The sequence below is a fragment of the Rhinopithecus roxellana genome, chromosome 8 (genome assembly GCF_007565055.1).
Source record: "Rhinopithecus roxellana isolate Shanxi Qingling chromosome 8, ASM756505v1, whole genome shotgun sequence".
Taxonomy (NCBI): Eukaryota; Metazoa; Chordata; class Mammalia; order Primates; family Cercopithecidae; genus Rhinopithecus; species Rhinopithecus roxellana.
The window spans coordinates 25,306,964-25,326,181 of record NC_044556.1 but is presented as its reverse complement, the minus strand read 5'-3'; the positions used below and the strand labels follow the sequence as shown (position 1 = coordinate 25,326,181).

The 19,218-nt window shown below is 36.3% G+C and overlaps 1 protein-coding gene across 4 annotated transcripts in view; it reads left to right on the top strand.

Annotated features, from left to right (window-relative positions):
- Positions 1-18,946, top strand: part of DPYD (dihydropyrimidine dehydrogenase) — a 902,287-nt gene extending 883,341 nt beyond the window's left edge. For 2 of the 4 annotated variants that reach the window (XM_030935821.1, XM_030935824.1), the window contains one exon: positions 2,754-4,195. In XM_030935821.1, the coding sequence (XP_030791681.1) occupies positions 2,754-2,924 (171 nt within the window). In that variant the 3' untranslated portion in view covers positions 2,925-4,195. Of the gene's footprint in view, positions 1-2,753; positions 4,196-5,106; positions 5,692-18,807 lie in introns of those variants that run through there. The other 2 variants (XM_030935823.1, XM_030935822.1) reach the window with 2 other exon arrangements.
- The last annotated feature ends 272 nt before the right edge of the window (positions 18,947-19,218 follow it).

Sequence of the window (19,218 nt, the reverse complement as noted above, 5' to 3'; positions counted from 1 at the left end):
AGTCAGAAAGAAGCACTTTTCCACCAACTAGTTGTATAAGTTGGTCCCAGGAATTCCTCTGAAGCTAGAAAAGCCAAAGAGATGTATTCTTCCCTCATGAAGAGAGCCATAGCTACTTTCCAGCTCCTCAGTCCTCAGCAGAGTGTCTACCATGGAGGGGAAAAAAAAAACAAGAAAAGAAAAGAAATTGGGGATTTGACTCCTTCTAGTGGGCTATTCTCTTGAAAACACATTCTATGAATTTCTCTTTGACTTATAATTTGCTTCTTCATTTACTTCCTATATATTTATAACCTGCTATTTTTTTAAAGAGTTTGGCACAACTATGACTTTTAACTAGTTGAATTTTAGAAATGGATGAAAAAAATGATCATAACAATGCTTTTAAACATAAGTTTCTTCTCAAAACCCTGACTTATTGTGAAAGTAAAAGAATTTCTTACGATACAGAGTTTGCAGAAAGCAAATTTTAAAGTTTTGGAAAACTACTAAACTATTAAAAGTTGCTAAAAACTATACAATATTATTTTCATTGTATTTTTCAAGCTATAAGTAAAAACAGATCTTTTTAAGAAATATCAATGGAATGTTCTAAATTCGTAATGAAATGTCCCCATTTTAAAAAGTTTATGTACCTTATTCAACTGAGGGGCAGATCCCATACTGCTCATGGTGGTATTTTGCATATTCTTATGACAGACATGTTTTAATTTTAAAAAAAACTATTAATTTTTCTTCCTGGTTTCGCAGTTCTGCACCAAATTTTTACTCAACTCATCAATTTTTTTTTCTAGCAAAAAGGTGTCTTAACAGTTATTTTGAAAGTGCTAACCATATCACATTTACTTTCATGTCATCTTTCTAATTAACCAATCAGAGATCAATCAGAAAGTCCTATAACTATCATAGCATCAGCTCTCTAATGTCTTAAATCTTAGAACTTATGGCTCCCACCGTGGAATTCTAGACTTGGTACAACTTTAGTAAAAACCTTCTTAGTAATAAGAAAGAAAATCACAATTATGGATGTTAAAAGACTTAGAAAGTTCTTTGATTCTTCTGTCTCAGAAGATAAAAATAGAAAACCAAAATTTTTAATTGAACATAAAGTTTTATATGTTTGCAGATTTTCAAAGTGTATTTCTAAGCATTAGTCTTAATTTCTATCAGTTACTTCATTGAGTTTCCATTTATATGTAAGAGTACATAAGAAAGAGAAATCGTTTTTATTTATCCAAACAGCACCTTAAAATGTTGTTTTACAAAACGTAACACCAATTTGTGTGGACTAATATTCTCATGACTTGCTATAGTGATAGTTCTTGTTGAAATATATGTTTATTTCCTTAAAGATCAGACTTTTAAAAAATATTAAGCAACTATCATGATTTACTGTGAAAATATTATTTTCATTTATATGCGCATAAAAGAGGAAAAAATATAGTTGCATGTAGCTTCATTTGGAGGAGGGAATTTTTTAAACAACTATATATATATAATATATATATACACACACACATATATACACACATATATAATTGAATTACATTAGAGAATGAGACAGGAAAAGAAATCAGAATAATGCATTTACTTGAGAATGTTAAGATTTGTAAACCTGGCCTCAAGGGGTACCTTGGGGGTGGAGAGACACTTAATGTCCCTTATAATTTCCTCAGCCCCAATGTAGTCACTTCAAAGTAGTACACAGTCTGAGTAAAACTCTTATGTTTTTTTTTTTTTTTTTGCAAGTGAGACTGCCAGGCAAGTTTCCTATATCCCCTCCAACACCATGATCCACCCCTACATAGCTGCCCTGAAATCTGTCCTAGATAGAAATTCTGTAACTTCTGCTGAAGTCTTACATGTCGTTTTTCACTATTGAAATGTGTCTGTTTAATGGGAAAATCATCATCATATCTTTTTTTTAAAAAAACTCAATCCTGAATCTCACACTAGGTATTTTTAATTGCTTATTCTACATTGCTTCATGGAAAGAAAGAGAGAGGAAGGGATTGAGGAAGGGAGGGAGGGAATAGAGGAAGACGGGGGAAGGAAAATTGTAAAATTTCTCAAAACCCTAAGCCGTTTCAGAGCTGGAGGCCTGGCTGTGGTAATCTGGGCTCAGTAGTGTCAGGGCCAGGACTGAACACCAGTTTTCCTGGCTCTCCATTCAGTGCTTTTTCCCCTTCATGGTGGACAATGACTAGTCAGCTTGGAAATCTTCAAAACTCAAAGCTGACTGTTAAGCTAATTTTTTTCTGCTGCTTTCTTCTAAAAACTACATGCATTATTTGAAATCCACACAAATGTATTCATTGCCTCCGAATCTGACAGTAACACTTTTCCACTGTCAAGAACAAAGAGTGTGAAGAGGAAGAGGAGGACATGTGAAAGTCCCCCAAAATCCACAGGTAGAAGACGCCCCATCCTGGTAGAACTGGAAAGACCCCAACTTTGCACAGAACAAAGAAAACTAGAGAGTGACTATGTTATGACATATTTTCCTCACACAATGAAGAAAAATACCCCTAAGGAATTTTAAACATTGCGTTTTTAATTTAAAAGGATTTCTCTTCTTGCTCTTTTTTTTTTGCTCCTCTGTCAGCTCAACTGTTGCTATAGTTGCACCACAGAGCTGGACGTCGTTGTCTCAGTGCAGCTCTGCTGCAGCAGAGAAAAATGTTGATGCTAAAATGGGGACATTCTTGACCTTTGTGGTCAGTGACATCAATACCCTCTACTTCTGTTTGCAGGCTATACGGTTTGATCCAGAAACCCACCTGCCCACCATTACTGACACTTGTACAGGCTGTACTCTGTGTCTCAGTGTCTGCCCTATTGTCGACTGCATCAAAATGGTTTCCAGGACAACACCTTATGAACCAAAGAGAGGCGTACCCTTATCTGTGGATCCGGTGTGTTAAGGTGATTTGTGAAACAGTTGCCGTGAACTTCCATGTCACCTACATATGCTGATCTTTCAAAATCATGATCCTTGTGTTCAGCTCTTTCCAAATTAAAACAAATATATATTTTCTAAATAAAAATATGTAATTTCAAAATACATCTGTAAGTGTAAAAAATATCTCATGTCAATGACCATTCAATTAATGGTCATAAAATAGAATAATTCTTTTCTGAGGATAGTATTTAAATAACTGTGTGGCAGTTAATTGGATGTTCACCGCCAGTTGTCTTATGTGACAAATTAACTTTTTTGTGGCAATTAGTGTGACAATTTCCAAATTGCCCTATGCTGTGCTCCATATTTGACTTCTAATTGTAAATGAAATTAAGCATTTTGAAACAAAGTACACTTTAACATACAAGAAAATGTATCCAAGGAAACATTTTATCATTAAAAATTACCTTTAATTTTAATGCTGTTTCTAGGAAAATGTTATTAGCTCCATAAAGTACAAAGGAAGAAAGTCAAAAAATTATTTGCTATGACAGGAAAAGAAGGCCTCAAATTGGGTTTGTAGAACTTTATTAAGTAAAATCCCCTTCATTGAAATTGCTTCTTTTTGGTGTTGGATAGAGGATAGTGAGAATATTTACTAACTAAATACCATTCACTACTCATGCGTGAGATGGGTGTTCAAACTCATCCTCTTTTAATGGCATTTCTCTTTAAACTATGTTTCTAACAAAATGAGATTATAGGATAGAGCCTGGTGAAAGCCAGTCTTTTGCTGTGTGCACACCTGCCCTGACTGGTTTTAATAGTCACCTTCATGATTATAGCTACTAATGTTTGAACAAAGCCCAAAGTATGCAATGCTGAATCATGTGCTTCATTATTCAAGAATGAAAAATGTAATATTGGTAATATATATTAAATGTGCCAAATCAGTTTGACTACTCTCTATTTTAGTGTTTAGGTTTAATTTCAAAAGTAATGGAATAAGAAAGAAATATATTTTCTGTTATTATTAGATAACATTTTTGTATTTCTCTATTTTCGTAATCAGTAAATAGTGTCATATAAATTCATTTATCTCCTCTTCATGGCATACTTCAATATGAATCTATAAGTAGTAATTCAGAAAGTAACAATCTATGGCTTATTTCTATGACAAATTCAAGACCTGGAAAAATAAAATGTTTGATTATGCACATTTAGAGATGCATATTTGCCACAAAACCTATGTGATTGAATAATATCAAATAAAATATCATAAAGCATTTTAAACATGGTCTTTTGCTGCCTCTTTTGCAAATGCAATTTCATATAAAACATTTTGATTTTGAAATAGAGCAGTTTTGGGTTAGTCCTATAGAGCATTCCATCCAAGTATAAAACCCATGATAGTTTAAGTAAAATGAGGGTGAAGACAGTGTAATTACTCAAATGTTTCACTTCCTGTCCTTCTTACCCAGCTTTACCTACTGAATTAGATTTTACTCTGCCAAAAGGCATCTTTTACTGGGAACAGGCCAGGATTCTTGCAATGGCCCATGGGCAGGAAAGTGGAAGCCTGTCTGCCTGCCTGAAAGTGCCAGTCTCACTATAGGAAGTACACATCTCACTTAATATTACTGCTTAGTTATGTGATATTATTGACTCATATAAACTGACTCTCTTTGCCTTCTTGTCATGGTGGGGGATTTTAACTTTTGAAGATGGCAACACTTAGAAAACAGTTCCAGTAATCTAGAAAAGAGATTTACCAGGGGTGCGTGGATGCCATAATGTCTTACCCCCTACCTCAATCTGATGAGAGTTTTTCACTCTGGGAGTTTAGTAGCCTTCTGGGAATATTATGAAAGATATCCCACGCATGTACACACCTGAATCCTCTTCAAGATACTGAATGCCAAATGCCAGGCAGAAATTTCCTTGACTGAGATTAAAGAAATAATTGTGACCTTTGCATTTTTTTCTGAGAAAGAAAGGGCAAAATGCTTTAGCTGTTTTCTTTAACAACTTTGGGGAACCACAAGTGACCAGTGTTAGGCCATGGCAATCCATGATTTTATACTAGTTTCTTCCTTACACACATTTCTTTCTGTTGTATTCACTTTCTACTTCATACCAAGAAGTGTTTCTTATCCATGTGGTTTGTAGAAAACATAACTCAATTTTACATGTATTGTTTACAGAGAGACTCAGAATAAGGAAGAATGAAAACCACATTATTCCCATCCAGCAAGACACCAGGAGCCATTGACCTTAGCACACACATTCTCATGGCACCTTACCTGCAGACATGACTGGGGACGTAAGACCAGACCAGAGAGTGTGGTTAGTGAGCACTTCCTAACGAATGTCTGAGAAGCTGTACTAAATGTTCTACATATATGATAATTAATTGTATGTGTCAGCTTGGCTGGGCTGCAGTACCCAGACACTTGGTCAAGCATTATTCTTCATGTTTCTGTGAGGGTGTGTGTTTTGGGGTTAGATTTACATGTAACTAGTAATTAGTGAACTCTGAGTAAAGCAAATTGCCCTCCATAATGTGGGTGGGCCTTATCCAACCATTGGAAGGCCTGGCTAGAACAAAGGCTGACCTCCCTTGATCAGGAAGGAATTCTTCAGCAGACTGCCTTCAGCCTTCATCTACAACATTGGCTCTTTCTGGTTGTCTATCAGACTGCCTTTGGACTTGAACTATAGCTCTTTTCTAAGAGGCCAGCTTGCAGGCCTCCCCTATCAAAGTTGGGACTCATCAAGCTTCCAAACTTATGTGTGTTCATTCCTTAAAATAATAAATGAATTTTTAAACTAACTAAATAAATAAAATGTATCAGTCATGTTTCTCTGGACAATCATGACTAATACAACATGACTATTATATTTGACTGTTGTAAGGATCACAGGTAAGTGCTATTTTTTTTCCATTTAAAAAGGAAGACATAGGGGCTTAAAGAGTCTAACTTGTTCCAGGTCATATAACTGTTTAGATATGTTTGTAGATGCCCTTGGTTATGTCTAATATGCTATGTGCCTTCATTCTTTTGTTCAACGAACCATTTATTCATTCAACAAATATTTATGAAGCAACTGTTATACAATGAACCAAGCACTGGACTAAGGACTGAGGATGTGAACTCGAATGATGAATGCTCCTTGTCTTAATCTGTTAAGACTGCTATAACAAATTATCATAAATTATGTAGCTTATAAACAGCAAAAAAACAAACAAACAACAACAACAACAACAAACATGTCTCACAGTTCCAGAGGCTGGGAATTCCAAGATCAAGGTGCCAGTAGATTCGAGGTCTGGTGAGGGCCTGCTTTATGGTACAGAGATTGGACCTTATGGCTGTGTCCTCACATGGTAGAGGGGTGAACAGGCTCCCTTGGGCCTATTTATGAGGGCACTAATCTCATTAAGGAGGGTTCCACCCTCATGATTTAATCACCTCTCAAAAGCTCCACCTCTTCATACTATCACCTTGGATATTGAAATTTCAACATATGAATTTTGAGGAGACACAGACATTCAGACCATGGCACTCCCTAGCTTCAAGGTGCTTACAATGTACAGGGGAAATAGTATGTAAATGCTAGGAAAGCAATTCTGAGAGCAGGGACATCAAAGGCATACTCTCTTAACCAGCTGACAAGCCAAATTTTGAGCTCATAAAGGAATTTCCTAAATAGGTAACAAGAGAAGGGCACCTCAAGCAGTGAAAACAGGAGAGAGCACAGAGATTTGAAAAGTCTGGAATGTTACGGAAAACCACAAAAGCTTGACTTAGCTGGGACAAAAGGGACATGTGGTTGGAAGTAAGGCGGAGACAGAGAGACAGGTTTGGATCACACTAGAATCCCTCAGGGAATCAGAATCAGCAGTTTCTTCACTCATTCAAAAATATTAAGTATCTTCCTTATGCCGAGCACTTCCTAGTTGATAGTGATTCAACTATGGACAAGACAAACGTGGCTCCTGCCTTACTGGGTGTGCATCTTAGTGGATGATACAAAAATCAAGCAAATAAATTAACTGCAAACTATCGTAAGTGCTCTGACAGTAACAACAACTCCTGAGATGGAGCTGAGGAAGGCACTTATTCCTCCTAGCACGGGCAGGTAAGTCCTGATGGATGGGAAGGAACCAATCACATGAAGAATAGAGAGTGTGTTCCAGAGATGAAACAGCAATTGCAAAGGTCAAGAGATTGGAGAGCCTGAGTTACTTAAATGACTACAAAGGTAAACTGAGGTAGGATAGTAAAAGACAATAGTTAAAATCTATAGGAACCGTAAACCAGAAGCAATCTGCAAGATGTTCCTTGAGATGTCTTCCCCCTCTCCCACTCTGACTGGTATTATCACCTTTTCTGTACAGTTAATGCCAACATCTATACCTTTAAGTTAGACTTCTGAGTACCTGAGCACTTGCTATATTTAAATATTTTTAGCTTAATTCCAATATCAAAATAGTTATTTCCCTACTTTTTCTGTTCCATACCCACATCCATTTAATTACCATGTCTAACAATTTTATCTCTAAAACATCTCCTATGACTTTCTCCAGTTTTCCATTGTACACACTGCCATGATTCATTCTTCCATTATGTATTATCCAGCTCTTGTAGTAATATCTCACTCCCACTCATGCCAGCACTCTCCTAGATTGCTTGCCAACATGCATATCCTATCATATTTCTCCATGATAGAAAACCCTCGAGATTTCTCCATGTTTTAACAAATTAAAATGGAATTCAAGACCCTCCTCGGAAGGCCTCTCACTACTATTCCAACTACATGTGACCTTTCCTACCCCCAAAGTTTGAGGATTAGTATGTACTTGGAGTTTGATACCCTGCTGCCACTTAATTGCTTGTCACCTCAGACATCCAAACCTCAGCTTCCTAATCTGTAAAGTTGGTATTAAAATAGTTTGTACCACCTAAAGTTAAGGTTATTGTGCAGATAAAATGAAATAGTGACTCTCAGTGAATAAGTATTCAATTACTATTTTTCTTATTTAAAAACATCCTATAGTGAAACACTTTAAAAAAAAATGTTTTGAATGTGTTTCATATTTTGTCTCATGTATTTTTAAGATTAAAATGTTCATACTGGGACTATTTGTAAATCTTAATGGTTCCTTCATTAATAATGAGTTCAATACAATTTTTAATATGTATTCAGTTAAAAAATGTTTATGTCAGAACTCATCTAATCAAAGTATACTTTATAACAAATAGATAGTTTCAATAACAAGAAAACAGTAACTAAGATGTTATATTGTCCTATGACACCATCACAAGTTTATCTTATAAAATACTTATGGTAGAGCTCTGTCAACACAATGAAACGGCTTAAAATGTTATGCTGACTTTGTATAATGTCAAGAAATAAATTACTTGTAGATACTTGAGAATTTTTATATAAATCCTGTTTATAATGCAGAAAAAAAATCTTCTAGCTTGGTTTTAAAACTTAATTGACCAACAAAAAAATACCGAAATTGAAATGTAATGAGACATCTCATTTAACTGCACAGAAATGTAGTCAGGTAGAGGTTATTAGCCCCATTTCACAGATGAAAAAACAAGGCTTAGGAATTTCTGTGATTTTCCCAAGACCATACATTGCCAAGGGCAGAGTTTATACTTAAACCTGTTACTCCAATCACTCACTATACAGTCCACAGTACATGATCCTTGTCTTCACTGGAGTCTCTTAAAACTTCCTACTAATATGAAAATAGTTGTTCACCTTACACACAGGAGAGTAGAATCCATATCTGCCACTTGCTGACCTTGGATACGTTAACTACAGTGCTCAGCCTCAATTTCCTCATCTATAAAACGGAGAAGATAATAGCCATACACTTAATAAGTTAGATTTAATTACTGTTGTTCATGAGCGTAGAAATTTCAAATACAGTTTTAAAAGATATAAGGCCACTAAAATCTACATTTGCTAGACTCAAAGTCAGATGGTCATACCAGTAGTAACTGGTAGTATGACTTCCTAGACTAACATTTGTAATGGCAATCTGGAAAAAAAAGATTTTCATTCCATGCAATGAAAAGATCAAGACTTTTTTTTAAGAGTAAGTTAACTGACCAGGCTCGGAGGCTCACACTTGTAATCCTAGCACTTTGGGAGGCCGAGGCGGGTGGATCACAAGGTCAGGCACTCGAGGCCAGCCTGGCCAACATAGTGAAACCCCATCTCTACTAAAAATACAAAAATTAGCTGGGCATGGTGGCACATGCCTGTAATCCCAGCTACCTGGGAGGCTGAGACAAGAGAATTGCTTCAACCTGGGAGGTGGAGATTGCAGTGAGCCAAGATTGAGCCACTGCACTCCAGCTTGGGCAACAGAGTGAGACTCTGCCTCAAAAAAAAAAAAAAAAAAGCGAGTAAGTTAACCAATTCTGTCAAAAATAAAAGAGCTTAGTAATAAAATATACCATACATATAATTGAAAATGTGAATGTGATTAAAATGAACATTTATGTATATATTTATATATTCGTATACAAATATGAAAATATATAAATATTAAATGATCTCATTTTACCTCCATAATTCTATAAGCTGGTTATTTCTATATTTTTAGAAAAGGAAATTAAAAGACAAAGCAAATAAATGACTTACATAAATTGGCATGTTTAATTGGAACTGTATTTGGAAATGAAGCTAAGTTGACTTGATTTTCAGGCAATGCCCTCTGTCAGATAATCTTTCTGAGCATTAGATATTCTGCTGTAACATGGATATTTGGAGATGCATTTTTCACTTTTGCATGGTCTTAGGTTACCAGCAAATGGGCTGGCAAAATCATGTAATAATATTGTCTGAAAGGTACTGCCCTTAGGAATGAGTATGTTACCTGGCAGGATCTGGTCTGCTTCTATCCTATGAAGTTAATCCAATTAACAGGAAAGCCATTAGACACACTATTATCTACCCAAAGCTGTAACATTTTCCACTTACTCACATATGCGCACAATTCAACAAACTGCCTGCTGGGTGAAAATTCGGACTGGACCCTTAATGGTTCTGGGAAGTTCCTGTAGTCTGTAGTTTTCATATTAATTAATATGGTAGCATTAATTAATATGACACATCTTGTATTAATATGGACTTTCTGCTTAAATTTTTAAAATTACAGACGATGTCTTTAAATTGGATAGTGCTATTCGCATTGGAAACAATCATGGCTGACTGTCTTGTTGAGTGTGTTAACTTTCATTAGCTGATCTAGAGCATTTATAAACTTTGATACTGTCTTTCATTTACTATTCTTCTAGTATGCACTATAAACTTCTACATGATAAAAGAATCCAAGTTATTTTGTCACTGGCAAATAATCTATAGTAGTGAGTCGTATTGATTTATGAATCTGTGCAGTTATTTGTTTACAGAATGTATATCGTGCGTTTTCATATGCTGTATTCTGCAAGCACCAAGAGCCTTGGTGTTTGTTTCTGTCTGTTTCTGTCTTTCTGTGGCCCTGCCTTCCTTATTCCACTACCATTGATGCATTCAACTTTATACGCTGCTGGCAGTTTTCAAAGATTTGCATTAATCAACATATGGGTCAAGACCTCCTCTCTCACCAGTAATTTTCCTTTATGTGTTTCTACTGAAAATGAGATCTACCTGCCTATTAATCGTGTTGGGTTATTCATCTTTCCTGCCTTCTATGGTATCCATCTTTATGAAACCTAGGTATTTGGTCAATAATAAAAAACCAAATATATTAATATATATGCATATACACATCCATGAGTGTGCATACATACATGTATGTTAAAATTTAAGATGAATGAAAAGGTTAAGTCTGCATATTTTTTCTTGGAAGCATAAGAACCTGAGTGGAAGATAAGAACCTTTCCATTTGATTTATGTCTTCAGGCAGGAAACTCAAAGATGCTTATTTCCTCAATTTTAGAAGAGCAGCTTTTGAGTAAAATAGGTAGAAAGGGGTTAGGGATTTGGGATAGGACTGTAGAAAACAAATCATGAATATTTTTACACTCCACTTCAGTTTTGCAACATTTGGGAGACCACATCTTGCTTTTCTTTTTTATTGGCTAGGATGTTTCAATGAGACTTCAACCAGCATATGTGGTTGGGGTGGGGGGAAACAGTAACACCTCATTTTCTCTTTCTCTTTTGAGACTATGAGCGTGAGTAATTTTTATCACACTACAAAGTCTTGCCAACAATTATGGCCAATAACAATGCTTTCCATCACAGTATAAATATGAGCTAACCCTTAAAACTTTGAAAGTTTCTTAAAGAATGTGATATCTTTATGTTCTCCTCTGCTGAACATGGAAGTATAGGAATCCAAGGATCTAGAAAACCAAGAACACCATAGATAAAAACATACATATTAAAGACAAAGGGAAAAATATTAGACGTTCCCAAATCTTTCATCCTGACTTCTCTGAAACCCAAACCTATATGTATATATTTGAATACAAATGCATATTTTATTCAAATACAATGTATATTCGTATACAAACCCTAAACTCAATATGTCTAAAATTTACTCTATCTCTTCCTAAGTTCATATCTTCTCTGCCTTCTACATGTATAACCACTTCAGCCTTCTCGCATTTGCTTAGGATTGATCATTAAATTTGCAATGAACTCTTTCTTCTCTTTCCCCCCTACCTCTTCCTTTTCTTTCCTGCCCCATATCAGTAAGGATGTTTGATTTCAAGTGACAGAAAACCAACTCAAACTGGTTTAGGAAAAGAAAAAAGAATTTTATTGCCTCACATAACTTAAAAGCCCAGGAATAGAGTTCACTGAAGTTTTAACTGAATTCAGAATTTCAAACAGTGGCATCATCAGAACTGTTTCTCTTCATCTCTCTGTTCTTCTTTATGCGGCTTTATTTTCAGGCCACATGTAACCCCTGTAGCTGAAAGTTCATATTATCTTTATTGTTCTGCATGGTAGACAGAATAATGCTCCCTGCCCCACTGCCCCCAAAGTTACCTATCTCCTAATCCCTGAAACCTGTGAACATATTAAATACCATGGCAAGGGGGAATTCGCATGGTGAAATCCTAACCAACAAGGTGATGGTATTAGGAAGTGGGGCCTTTTAAGAAATGCTTAGGTCATAAGAGCAGAGCCCTCGTGAATGGGATTAGTGCCCTTATAAAAGAGGCCCTAGGGAGCTTATTCGCCCCTTACAAGGTGTGAGAACACAGCAAGAAGTTCCTATCTACGAACCAAGAAATAGGCCCTCACCAGACACAGAATCTACAGGCAACTTGATCTTGGACCTCTCAGCCTCCAGAACAGTGAGAAATACCTTTCTGTTGTTTATAAGCCATTCAGTCTACGCCACTTTGCTATAGTAGCCTGAATGGACCAAGACAGCTTCCTTAAAGAGGATGTTCACGATCATAAACAGACCCACATGGAACCTGTCATATAGTTAAAATTTTAAGATGATTTATTTGGTACAGCAACAGTAAAAAACAAACAAACCATATTTTGCATATGACCATAAGGTCAGCTATTTTTACGTTGGTGTTTACAAATCAACACTCTTCATCACCATGCTTTAAATAGCAGAGATAGTTCTACACTCAACAAATAGCAATTATTAAGGACTTTCAGGTGGCAAGGCTGCCCAAATTATCATGAAATTATTGGGCTATATGTATAAACATTTAGCTTTTGGATCAATTTTATCAGCTGGGAAACTGTAGATTCTTTTGGTTGCACAGAAAAAAGACTCACTAAGATTATTTCATATCACAGGGTATGGTGCAGGGTATGGCAGCACAAAGTCTAATTAGGATGCTGTTACATCTACTCAAGCAAGAAATTTTGAGTGCCTGGACTAATAAGGCAACAGTAATAGGGTTAGGGAGGAGGGAATGAATTCAAGAAATATGTAGCAATAGGGTTTAGACTAACAATGTATATTTATTAAGAGCCTACTAGATACCAGCCACTGTATAAAGGGAAAATATAGAAATACCGTGTTCTACACTTCTAATAAAATGTTGAACATGCTACTATGAAGGTAGAGATAAAGCCATACTTAAATTTGTCTGGGAAGACAAAGGATGCTTCACAGAGGTTATACACCATGGTAGTTGAATCTTCTGGGGTTGGTTCAGAATGCAGATTCTGGAATCAAATTCCCTGTGTTTGAAACCTGACTCTGCCTCTTAGCTGTGTCTTTGTGTGGAAGGTACTTAATAATTTAAACCTCACTTTTCTCTGTTGTAAACAGATGTAGAAAGAAAATTACTGATAACAGCTAACACTTAGCAGTCACTATGTCAGGTACTATTCCAAATACTCAACAGCCAGTAATTCATTTAACCATCACAACAATCTTATGAAGTAGGTACTATTATTAGATGAGGAAACTGAGGTACTGATACATTAAACAGGTTTCACACACCACACTGCTGGTAAATGGCAGAGCTAAGATCTGAACCCATGCAGTTCAGCTCCCAAATCCATGCTGTTGATCAATATGACACTTTCCCAAGGATCAACTGCTCAGCACTATCATGAGATCTAAAGGAGATTATGCATGTAAAGTGCTTAGCACAGTGCCTGCATGTAGAATTTGCTTGATAAGTATTAGCTTAATTTTACAATCATAATGTAACATTAAATATTAATAAATATTGACTCTTCAGATTGGTGTCACTGAGTGGTAGGATCTGCTGGTTAGACATTATAAAGAGTATGAAGGAGGGAAAAAAGCAGCTTTCCTGAAGCAGAAAGCCAGGACCTCCATTTCCAGCTTCTCTAGTTGTAGGCAGTGGGATTGCCTACGCTCATGCCTATGCTTCATGCTTCATAGCATGGAATCTTTGAAATAAAGAGACAGGAGAGCATGGATTTATTCAAGCAATAATCATTTTCCAAGGTCCAGCAATGGGCCAGGCCTTGGGCCAGGTTTCACGGAAAATACAAAACTGGAATAATGCCTTCAAAATAAGATTAGTGGCTGAGAGTTCAGGTTCTGGAGACAGATTTTCCAGGTTGAATACTAACTCTGCCAACTGGCCATTTGAGACTTTGGGGAAGTCACCTTACCTCTCTGTGCCTCACTTCTCTTGTCAATACAATGAAGAAGAGTAAGCAGATCTTACAGGGTTGTGTGCAGACAAAGAGAGGCAAGACCTGTAGGAACAGGAAGGGGCTCTATAAATGTGCCCTTTGCTTATTCTCAACTCTCCACACCATCCCACATGTGTGACCTCAACTTGCGTCCTTGCCACCTTTCCTCAATACTAAAGCAGTTGCCCAACAAAGTGCTTTTTAAACTTCTTTTTTTCCTTTTTGTAGCATAGATTTTTTCAAAACTAAATTATATCAAAATAAATGTCTAAAATACCTCCATGTCTTAGCATGTGCTACTTCCTCATTATGCATTGCTCTTAATCATGCCACACTTGGAGGAAAAATTTTTTTTTTCAAATATTACCTCAAGCAGCTGGTACCTCTTCTCTAAGGATATCCCCAACTGCAAGAATTAATCACTTCTTCCTGGTAATATCTCTACTCTTTGTGCATATGCCTATTAGTGCATCAGGTTACAAGCAGTTGTCATATTCATCTTTGCATTCCCAGAGCCAAGTGCAGAGTCTGGCATGTAGTAGCCTAGGTACATAATAAATTATCCTTTATAACAGCTTTATTGAGATGTAATTCATGTAACAGCCATTTAAAGTATACAATTCAATAGGTTTTAGTGCATTTAGAGTTATGCAACCATCACCAGAATCCATTTTTATGACGCCGAAAAAAGAAAGTCAATTAGCAATCACTCTCCATTCCTTTCTGCCCAACCCTAGGGAAACACTAATCTGCTTCTAATCTCTATGGATTTGCCTATTCTGGACGTTTCAAAAATGGAATCATGCAGTATAGTGTGTATATTACCACTGTACTTTATGACTGGCTTCTTTTGTGTAGCATACTATTTTCAAGGCTCATTTATATATTAGCATGTATCAATAGTTCATTTTTTCTTTGGCTGTATAATATTTCATTTGATGGATATGACATATTTTATTTACCCATTCATCAGTTGATGGATATTTGGGTTGTTTTTACTTTTTGGCTGTTATGAATAAAACTGCTATGAACATTCATGTAGAAATTTTGTTATGGACATTTGTTTTCATTTCTGTTGAATATATACCTAAAAGTGAAATTGCTGGGTCATGTGGTAACTCTTTTTAACCTTTTATGGAAGTGCCAGACTGTCTTCTAAAGCAGCTACACCAACTTACATTGCCACCAACAGGGAATGAGTGTTCTGATTTATCCACATCCTTGCCAACACTTATTATTATCTGTACTTTGGATCATAGCTATCCTAATGACATGAGATGGTATCTCATTGTAGCTTTGTTTTGCATTTTACTGACAGCTTATGATGCTGAACATCTTTTCATGTGTTTATTGGCTTTTCTGTCCATTCTTAAGACAAATGTCTACTCATATTGACTGCTTATTTTTAATTGTATTTTCTTATTATTGAGTTGCAGGAGTTCTTTGTACGTTCTAGACACGAGTCCCTTATCAGCTATATGATTTGCAAAAATGTTTCACATTCTGTGGGTTGTCTTTTCACTTTCTTAATAGCGTCCTTTGAAGCACAAAAGCTTTTAATTTGATGATGCCCAATGTATCTATTTGTTTAAATTGTGTACTTTTATTTTGGGTATAATTTATCTAAATAACTATTAGCTAATGAGAGTTCACAAAATTTACACCAAGGCTTTCCTCTGTTTATATTTTTACCTTTACATTTAGGTTTTTGATCCGTTTGAGTTAATTTTTTTTAGATGATGAGTAGGAATCCAACTTCATTCATTTGCATGTAGATTTCCAGATATACCAGCCCATTTTATGAAAAGACCAATCTTTTCCTCATAAGAAAATTTAGAATTAAACTCCATACTACCCCAACTCTGCCTTCAGGGAATGCATAGTACTGTGATGGAGACTGGTAGATACATGAGAAAGTGGCAATGCAACATAACAATGTGTGAGCCCGAAAGAGTGCAAGAGCTGACTAGGAATGTCTTCTTCAAGTTTCCAAATAGAGCCCTGATATTGAACATAGAGTTACTACAAACAGTGATTCTCTCTTCCTATGATATATAATTAAAATGACACCTGCATAATGCCTGTAGTGTCTCCACTCATATGCAATTCTCAACAATTAATAGACATCAAGAATAAAAGCACAGAGGAAGATGGAGATTCCTCCAATTAAAAAGAAGAAAATCTTAAGTGTTATTAAAAATAAAAAATAGCTAGGAAACTGAGGTAGGTCTCTCTTGAAACACAAGTCCCATTATCTTTTATGATATTATCCTGGTCATAGTTAAATTAATTTTTTTAGCTTTAAATAAAAAGCCACCATGCTGCCCTTTTTTACTCTTCTATCTTGTTTTCCATTCTGAATCTGAGTACCTGGCTTCTCTGCAGATATTGCTGAAATCACCATACTCAATTAGCAACAAAGGCCTACACTACCTAACCTCAGATGTCTGACAGAAGGTGTCCCAAAGGCTATAAGGAAGGCTTAAGAACGAGCAGAGCTTTTCAATCACAGCATCTTATTTCAGCATCGGAGCTGAGCTTTGAGCTTGGTACTTCTAAGATGATAAAGAAAATACTGACATGAAATGACATTATTCATCAATATTTTGCCGTTTATCTCTAAATTACAATGTATTAACAAGATACCCCAGAATCATTTTCTTTCTTTCCTCTGATAATATGTATATGTACATGCACAAAAACATATGTGGTATTCTATAATTGTGTTTTTATATTATAAAACAATCAGCAACAAAACAAAAACAACAAAAACAATCAGCATAATTCTTATTCATTGAATAATATGGAGGTTTATAAGTTCTCTAAAATTTTTTTCGTAAAGATCTGAAATATTCTTTTGTTGCATAAAGGAAAGTACTGGGGTTATCGTTTGCTTTAATGTGGAGCACCAGTTTGCTGATGACCTGTGGAAGGCATTTTCTCTGCCAGCATCTGGCTACCTGGCAGACTCCATAGGCAGCTGGGAAAGAAACTTCAGAGCTGCTTTTGGGTCTTCCACATAATTAGCCTGTTTATAGGCCATCTGGGTTGCTTTGATTTCAACATCGCCATTTCTCTTTTCTGAAGATTTTCTGTGTGTCTCTTCCTTTGGGACTAAAATCATTAATAAGTCTTCCTTAGTTAGGGACACCAGTTTCTTTAATGTGTCTGGCAACTCTCTGCCCCTCTGGATCCATCTCATTATGAAGCACCCTACAGACCAAGGAAGGGTGGTGTTTATATTTGATTATGCTATCATCAAATTAACAGGCCTCATTAGAAGGAAATTACAGATTTGGGGCTCCCTAATACAATAGATTCTTAGAAAACCTCATCCAAAGAATAACAAAGCATAGTTAAAGCTATTGCAAGAAAGGCTGGATTTTAGTGAGGGCTGCTCAGATGGATAGAGAAACTGAACTATTGGTGCTGTGGTAATCAAACAATGTCAGTATGAATTTAAGCTAATGTAAATATCATGCTATTCATCCTTCTCAGAAACCCTCCCTTCTCCCCTTCAGTTATCAAACCCTACTTATCTTTAAAATCCATATCAAATCTTACCCAAAGTATGCAAATTAGTTGCAAATGAGGTCATAGAAAGGATTTTGCTTGTATCAGATGACATAAAACGTGTTTTGATTCAACATGTTAAAATCAAGATATTTCACATCACAATCTTGACTTCTAAATCCCTTTGAAACCTCAGATCCAACAGCCATCAGCTCTAGAGCAGAGGGTGGAAAACTATGGTGACCACACCATGGCCTCTAGTTTTTGTAAATAAAATTTTACTGAAACATAGTCACACCCATCCAGTAATCATGTGGTCAATGGCTGCTTCCAAGGGTAACAGAGTTGCAGAGCTAAGTTGCAACAGAGACAGAAGGGTCTTGAAAAGAATAAATATTTGCTATCTGTCACATTACAAGGAAATATTTGCCAACCCCTGAGCTAGGCCTGAAGCAACTGCCCCTTTAAGTAGGACGTGAGTTCTCTAGGTCAACAGACCATCCCACCACCTACACAAAGCCTTAGTCATATCTCCGGTTGCCTGCCTGTCCCCTGTAGACCTGGAAGTTTCCTCTCTGTTTACAGTTTTTAGAATCTCTTAACATGTCAACTCATGCTTTTCTTTCTCTCTCCTTTAACCGAGTTAGACTCAGATTCTCCCCACTGTCAGTCAAAACAACCACATTTATCTGCCCTGGTTTTGCTGCAGAAATGTTTTCTTCCTGTGCAAAATTTGTTAGATTTGTCTTTCCAGGGCAGGAACATTTCTTTGCTTCTTTTGCATGCCCCTAAGGCCTGGTGCAATGTGGATAAAATAGTAGATACTTAGTAAATATTTTTTTATTTGACTTATTGTTGTCAACCTGATGTACTCTAACCTCAGAAACAAATAAAGAGTATTAAAATAGATGTTTTTGCTTCAGAAAGAAAAACTCTAGTGGAAGATGCACAACAAGAGGAGTTACCTGTTGTCTGCTTCACCTGATCACCTATCTACCCTCTGGAAGCAAGGGCAGGTTGCTTCAGGAGAAGCCATGTCTGCCTGCAAAAAGTCCTCTCTGGGTGGCAGCCTCAGCCTCTCAGTTGTGAGGGCTTGTTAGCACACACACACCATGACTAGCTCCCTGCCTTGGGGCAAACTCTGACTACCTGAATTCACAAACATGGTTATATAAATAGAACGTGAAATAAGAACTGGAACAACCAAGGAGCTTGGACTCTTACATCTTCTGACCAGTGTATTTTTTTTCCTCTAGGCAGAAAAAACACAGCAATAAAGCAAGGGAAATTGGTTCGATGGTTTGCTGACATCAGTTTCAAAAGTCCAGAACACTGAGGCTGGCAAGTCACCTCCCATGACCAAGGTTTCCTTCCTCCATGGTATTTTTTTTTTTTTTTCAGCATGAGGCTGTTTTATTGTAATAGTGATGACTGCTGCTACCCAGTGAAATATAACCATACAATAATAAGGGGTTGCTACATTCATGCCAGTTGTACACTCTGTTGTCATTAAAAACATCATACACAAATATTTAAAGAGGAGGAATGTTCACTCCTCCATGGTATTTTAACAATTTCTGTCATTTGAAATTATTTCTGGGATTTCATTACTAAATGAATGCCCTTCCAGTGTAATATTTCTTTTGTAAAACATCTCATTGTTAGCA